The 7,209-nt window shown below is 44.8% G+C and overlaps 2 protein-coding genes across 2 annotated transcripts in view; both read left to right on the plus strand.

Moving 5' to 3' along the window:
* LOC108756162 (GATA zinc finger domain-containing protein 15-like) overlaps window positions 1-2,464 on the plus strand; it is a 20,823-nt gene extending 18,359 nt beyond the window's left edge. Inside the window, exons 4-5 of the mRNA XM_018499771.1 lie at window positions 1,389-1,685; window positions 2,346-2,464. Coding sequence (XP_018355273.1) covers window positions 1,389-1,685; window positions 2,346-2,441 — 393 coding nt within the window. The 3' untranslated portion in view covers window positions 2,442-2,464. The remainder of the gene's footprint in view (window positions 1-1,388; window positions 1,686-2,345) is intronic.
* A 194-nt stretch (window positions 2,465-2,658) lies between these two features.
* Window positions 2,659-5,808, plus strand: LOC108756270 (serine/arginine repetitive matrix protein 1-like). Its single transcript, XM_018499935.1, has 2 exons — window positions 2,659-4,534; window positions 4,825-5,808. Exons 1-2 carry the CDS (start codon window positions 2,668-2,670, stop codon window positions 4,896-4,898), a joined length of 1,941 nt encoding a protein of 646 aa, XP_018355437.1. The 5' UTR covers window positions 2,659-2,667; the 3' UTR covers window positions 4,899-5,808.
* The last annotated feature ends 1,401 nt before the right edge of the window (window positions 5,809-7,209 follow it).

Genomic DNA, 7,209 nt, shown 5'->3' on the forward strand with positions numbered 1-7,209 from the left:
AATATCAATGTATGCTCATTTGATCGCATTTTTAAAAACGTACCAATAGATGGCGCACCCTGTATATAAAAATAATATAATTATATACATAGATGTACTTAATTGCACATTTTCTTTTATGTTTCATGGCTAACGGAGATCTTATCAAGTATAAATAGACTCTCTATTTATACGACATATTCTCCTTATATGTGTATCCGCACTAATTAACATCTATGTGACTATATTTGTATCCAAAGTGCTTGCGTCCGATACATATGCCTATACGTATTTACACTGACACGCGTGTACAATACAAACACACATGTGTATGAAGAGATGTGTTCCTAAAGTCTATAGGGAAATATTCAACACAAATGCAACACTATGCTGCACAGCAAAACACTATGTAATTAATGACATACGTGAAAACATAGTTTATGTTAATAACGATATAATATCAATTCAAACGATGCAAGTACATATATTGAGAGAATTAAGTTCACTCAATTTATCTCAAAATTGTGTCAGTTTGTGTAACATTAAAATGCAGACTTAAAAAAATATCTAATGGATACATCATTAAAAAAAAAAAATCTTTCCATTTCCATAATTGCGAGTCGTCACGAACTTTATTTTTATCGTTCATTGTTGTCTGAGATACACCACTGATATTTATGTTATAAAGTGATGTACTTTAGATATGAATCATATTATTCTACATAATTAAGTTTACGCAGAGTTGGGTAGTGCTAAGGTAAAAAGATAAAAGTTAAGTTAAAAAGTTAATTAATTTTAACTTAACTTAGTTGCATTTTATAGATAACTATTAACTTTTAATTTGATTTTTTTTTTTTCATCAATCCTTGGACAATGCGAGAGGCTAATGAGTATATAATTTAATAATTTTATATTGTATAATTGTTACTTGTGAACAAAAATAACTAGATTCTTTAATAAATAAATGTGAGAAAGGAAAAATACGAAAAATTATGTAAAATAGTCAAACTTTTTCTTTTTGGGGGGGGGAGGTTGTTCGTTTGAACGAAATTTAACTTTTAACTTTTTAATTACTTTTTTTATTAACTTAACTTTTAATTCAATTAATTTTATTATGAATTAACTTGTATTTTAATTAAGTTAAATTTTCAAGGCTGTTAACTTTAATTTAACTTAATTTTAAAAAAAAGTTAACTTACCCAGCTCTGCGATTACGAATATATAAGTTTTATTTTTAAAATTAGATAAAAAATAGACTATTTCTGGACAATTCAAATAAATATAAAATGATTTATACAAAACGAACATGTTTTATTTATTTTATTATAAATTAGATTAAACTGATATGCGTTCTTAAATAAAATATGTAAAATTTTAATCACATATTTATCTTTTTTTTTGTTTGTTAGGACGTGCCCTTCATAAACCCTGCCAACGTAGTGTTCGTGTATATGCTAGTGAAAGAGCTTGTCGATGGAGATGAGGCATCCGAGAAGGAGCTTCAGGCGACGGTACTGACGTGTCTTTACCTGAGCTACAGTTACATGGGTAACGAAATTAGTTACCCGCTGAAGCCGTTCCTCGTCGAGGACAGCAAGGACAAGTTCTGGGACCGATGTCTCCTGATCGTCAACCGACTTAGCTCCGAGATGCTGCGAATCAACAGCGAGCCCGGTTTCTTCACAGAGATCTTCAGCGAGCTGAAGGTACGTCCTATTGTTAAAACTTTGTAAATGTTTTGAGAATCATATACATCCTGCGTCTTGTTACTTATTAATCTTATTAATACAAGCACAATGAGATAGCGTTTCTTACTCAAAAAGATGACAACAAAAAAAAGTTTTCCAGAAAAGAGGAAAAATTATTTTTCAACTTGGCAGAAAATTGTCTAATCGAATAATGTTGCAGCAAAAGGAATATATTTTTAACATAATCAAATATTATTTTTGTTCCCGTTTTACAATTTAAAAAAAAAATCATCTTTTCTGAGTTGTGATAATTTTTTATGAAGTTAGATAACTTTCAATGAGGTAATATTTACTTAACCCACACACACATTCAGTAATAACTCGAAAATCACTTTTGAAGTAAAGACATGATATAATATTTCCACTCTAAGAATTTGATATTATTTGATTCTACTAATTTGTCAATTGCTTATATTATAATTTTTGCATTTGAAACACATAAATCCACAAAAAAAACTTTAAAATATTTATTTTATTTTTTTATATTAAAATTAAAATTTATTTGATAAGAGGCGATAATTTTCCCCCTATATCCTCTTCCAAGAATTGTTAAAAAAAAAAAACGCACAACAAAATAAGATCACATTGAATGTAACTCTAATTTGCGATTTCGAACAGGCCTGCGGTTCCAGCGAACGCGGAAGTCTGTCTGGCAGTGGCCTCGAACGGAGCCTCGTCGTCTCCGGAGTCGCGGTACCCACCAAGGCAGCTTGACGGAGCTACACACACCTGCTGGTGCGCATCGCCAGGCACGGCTGCGACGTCACGACGCTCTGACGATGGCCGTCGCGACGACGTGGAGCTGCTCTCGCAGCTTGACCCCACCGCATCGACCTCGACTTCGACCCCGACGTTGCCCCGCCCGCAGCCGCGGTCTAGTCGCGACGATGGCATATTCTGCCCGTCGTGCGGCCGACGACGTCGCGAGGAGATCTCATGGATGATCGAGGACTTGGACGCCATCGAACCGGCACCGCTGGAGTCGCAAAGAACGCCGACAAAGATCTGTAGCTGTGGCGAGACCGACGCGGCCCGTAGAGAACGCGCCAGTTTCCTGAGGGTACGCAGCACCGACGTGACATGGAGTACCAGCAGCTTCTTGTCGCCCGACGAGGCGATCTGGGATCTTAGAAGGCGCACCAGCGAGGGTACGGAGTTTCGCTGGGAGCTCCATACCTCGACCACAGACTTGGATCTCGTCCGAAAGACCAAGTGCAGCTGCCACAGTCTGATTCCGGGACAGAAAAAACCGGAAGGTGTACACCGCGGCGATCTCAGAAAGCATCACAGTGCAGAGACGGACAAGTGGTCGGTCAGGCCAGAAAATCTGCTGACACCGATGCACGACCTAAGGAAGCACAGCAGCGACGACACCAGATTCGCGAGGGAGGCCAGATGGTTACAGGTGCCGGATGTGATGCCGAATCCGAAGCCCAGATGTACCTGTCCCAAAGTGAAAACGCCACCACCCGCCTCGCCAGTGGAAGTGAAACCGGAGCTGAAGGAACCGGAGAAGCCGATCACGCAGAAGGAGGAAAAAAAGTTGTACTACTCGAAGTCGCTGACGCCCGAGGAACCAGCCGTGCTATGGGAAAAGCCAGAGGTGAAGAGGCAAGCCAGCGAGGATCCGAGAGCCGCCAGAGGGAAGCCTAGAGATCGACCCAAGCTGGAGCGCTCCGCTCAAGTGAGAAGCGAAAGTTCGAGGAGATGGGGCTTCTCGCAAAGGGATAAAGACAAGGACAAGGAAAAGGAGAAGGAGAAGGTTATCAGCCCGGTGGAGAGCAAGAAGCCGATACGAGCGAGATGGGCCATGAAGCCGCACGTATCTCTACCCGCCGAGAAAAAGGCGCCGAAATGGTACAGGAGTCAAGACGAGACGAAGAGCAAGAGTCTGCGCGAACGGCCCAAGTACAGCATACGCAGAAGCATGTCACCGGAGCCGGATCCACGACAAATGAGCAAGCTAGAGAATAGAGTTGTGCGACGTCTGATTTCACCAGAGATCAGCATCACCAGCACCAAATGGGCACCGTATGAGGACTCGTCACCGTTACCGACGATCGGGATAAGAAAACGCGACAAGCAGAAGCACATCAGCGATATCAAGTGGACGCCGTACGACGAATCACCGAGCGAAATCCCGGTCGAGGTAATCGACGACAAGAAATGGTCACCCTTCCACAATGTCACGCCTACGCACTGTCCGCCACCGGAACCGACGACACCCAGCAAGAGTGACGACGAGGAGTTCCGCTGGAAGATTCTCAATATGGTCGCGCCGTTCCCACTCTACCAAGGCGGTTGGAAAGACGAGTCGCCGGAGAAGACACCACCGAAAAAGGCGACGACGCCGGACGACCTGTCGACGCCGATTTGGTCACCAAGGGAGCCTACCACGCCCACCGCTAAGCGGAAGAGTGTCGTGCAGCCGGATTACTCGCCGGAATACTCACCGGCGCCACGCAGATCCAGCAAGCCTCGGCTCATCCGGAAGGGTGCGATCAGAGTGAAAGCGTCCCTCCCCACCACCAGTCCTCTGGAGGACAGACTGCCCCAGGCCGGGCCGCCCCCGCCGACGGTAATAATACGTGCTGCTAGTGAGGAGACTAAACGACAGAGGCCCCAGCTGACCAGGTCCAAGGCCCTGCTGGAGGTGCCGAAGCATATAGACGCAACGAAGAGATCGTTGAGCGAAGAAGGGCCGCGCATGCATCCTCGCGAACGTCCCAAACCGCCTGGAAGAACTCGCAGCGAGGAAGTGTCCAAGTACGACGATCCTTGGTTGAGGGCGGAGTCTCCTGAGCTGCGTGAGTACGTTACGACGGTATAACGATTCCTTCCGTAAACCGTCGGTGTCGTTAGGTGTCATCGGCAGTGAACGTGGGCACTGGCTTCCTTAATTTATAATCGACCCGCTTATTACAAGCAGCTCAAAAAAAAAATAATAATAATAATAACGCAGCAAGATATATAAATGGAGATCGTGTACAGGAATTATTATTTTCTAATATATCCATTACTACAATTTTATAAAGAGTTACTGAATAAAAGTACGAGGTCTCAGACTAAAATGATGTTAAAATTGGGGTTCAAACAGCTACTCGGAGAGAGAGGGCGTCCCGCGACAGACAGCGGCTCGGTTATCCTCGCAAGGGCCTCATGAAGAGATAATCTTCGAAACCACCTAAAAGACGAGACGGCAGGGCACAGCTAGTCGAGATGAAGATTAACGAGGTTCGAACGAGACGGGGAAGGAAGATTCTAACACAATCGCATTCGTATGGGTGCCGAAAACTTCGTTGGCCTACACGAAGACTACAATGGAAAATTCCAAAAAAAAAAAAAAAAAAAGATAGAAGAGAAGAAGAGAAACGAAATAACTTCGAATTCATTTTCGGCATTCGACGGTCGTTTCCACAGCGAGAGGCGAGTCGAAACGGGCGGAAGTCGAGGCGAGGGGGTCAAGGACTGACTATTATTATTTAAATAGAGTAAATATATACATGTGCGTTTCTCGCGTTGCGCGCTCGCAGGAAAACGGAGGTTACTTCTCCTCGGGACGCGGCGCCTGTAATACTCTCAGCTCAAGACGAGATGTAGGGTTGCGCGCGACTGGGCGGACATCCGGCAGGAAAATCCGCGAACTCTGTGTGAGGGCGAGCAGACGAAAGAGCCGGTTGCCACCCGGCGGGCGTATACGAGACGATGGTTCACCTGTAGGGCGTTGATTGATAGTTCTGTACCGTAATTAGTAACTTAATGCTAAAAACGATTAAAGTATCGACTAGGGAATAAATAATGACATGAATCTCTGTAGTGTAAGCGTGACTAGTTGATTCGCGGAGAGAGTGTTCTCCGTTACGAAGGATGAGAGATATATACAGGGTGCGTCCGACGTGAATCGAGGGGGATTCCCCTCGATCGCGGACGCGCGCGAATAAATAACGTTTAAGCGTAATTTGTATATGTACGTATACTCCGTACGTGTACACGTAATTATATAATATTTGTAACGTTCGCTTTTTTTTTCTTGAGCGACAAGTGTATAAGGAGGAGAGGAGGTAAATGGAAGAGAAGGAGAGGAAAAAAGAAAAAAAGAAAATCACGGAGATGCAATTACGAGCGCATCGTGATCAAAGGATTGGCCTCGTTCCAGGGGCAACGCGGATCCCCGCGTGGGATCCGCCCGATCGAGAACTGTCGGGGCTCGACGAGATACTCTTTGTTATTCGTTCATATCTGGTTTTTTTTTTTTACACATATCGACGTGCGAGATCGTTGGATCGATTGCGCAGCAGCCCCGCAATTTTACGATCGCGCGAGTGCGTGCTTGGATCCAGATTCGCGACGATCGATTTCATTCGTTGTTTCGGGCGACGATCTGGCGGTCGTAAAATGAAAAAAAAAAAAGAAAAAACGTCGCCGGATAACGTAGCCCCTCCCCATGTGCCGGTGCGTGCAATATTAATTAAGAGGTCGAAACGACTCAAAGCGTCGGTGGACAGCCGCGTGAATACGGGATACTAAGAGATGAGAAGAGAATAAACTAAATTCTTTGAAGTGGAATCTCTAAGGAGTGAAAATTGAGCCGGAGTCTTGAAAATGAGCGACTCAATTCAATCTTTAAGAGCGAGATTCACTCTTCGGGGTGAGATTTACTGTAAACATTTTAGAGAGTAAGGAGAACTCATACTAGCAAACGTCCAAGGGACATTCTAGATGTTAAGAAGACGTTTCAAAGTCTATAAGGGTATATTGTCGGAACGTCCCTCGGATAAGGTGTGCTATGTAGGGAGAAAACCGACAGGGTGTGTCCGTGGGGGGACGATCGGCTGCGCGTAACTCGATCGTTTCTCCCTTCGTCCTCGGTGTGCAGTTCGTTTTCGATTGAACGACGCCGTGTCTCGTTGCCACTTGTGTTGTCACTCGCCGCGCGCTACTCGCTTCAGTTTCGCGATCGCGCATAAAGGACGTTTCGTTGTGTCCCGCCTTCGACACGCGGGAAGTGGTTTCGCGCAAGTTTTTTTTCTCCCACCCTCCCTTGCGCCTCCCGTGATCTTTTCTATATCGTACGCGTGTGTCTCGTGAACGATACGGCTTAGTGTTCGGCGCGGCTGATATTAACTATGTATAGCATAGGGGATTTCTCACTTATAGGTACCGTCATCCATGAGCAGATACCGTTAATGGAGAGGCCACCCCCTCGCGCACATTAGGGGCGCGTTAGTTGCACCCGAGTGCGCTCGAGCGACGACGCTGATTAGACGTCAGCCCTTTATTTTCCTCCATTGACGAACACGTCCGATCTCGTGTCGCGCGAACGGCCGCCGTCATTTAGCGCATAATTTTTTTTAGGATAGCTCCGCGTAATTGGCGCCGCGTGAACGGTCACCCGGTAATTTCGCGGTACCTTTTTGTCTAAGTACCTTAATACCGTTCTCTCTCTCTCTCTCTCTCTCTCTCTCTCTCTCTCTCTCTCTCT

Source organism: Trachymyrmex septentrionalis, unplaced genomic scaffold, assembly GCF_001594115.1.
Source record: "Trachymyrmex septentrionalis isolate Tsep2-gDNA-1 unplaced genomic scaffold, Tsep1.0 scaffold97, whole genome shotgun sequence".
Taxonomy (NCBI): Eukaryota; Metazoa; Arthropoda; class Insecta; order Hymenoptera; family Formicidae; genus Trachymyrmex; species Trachymyrmex septentrionalis.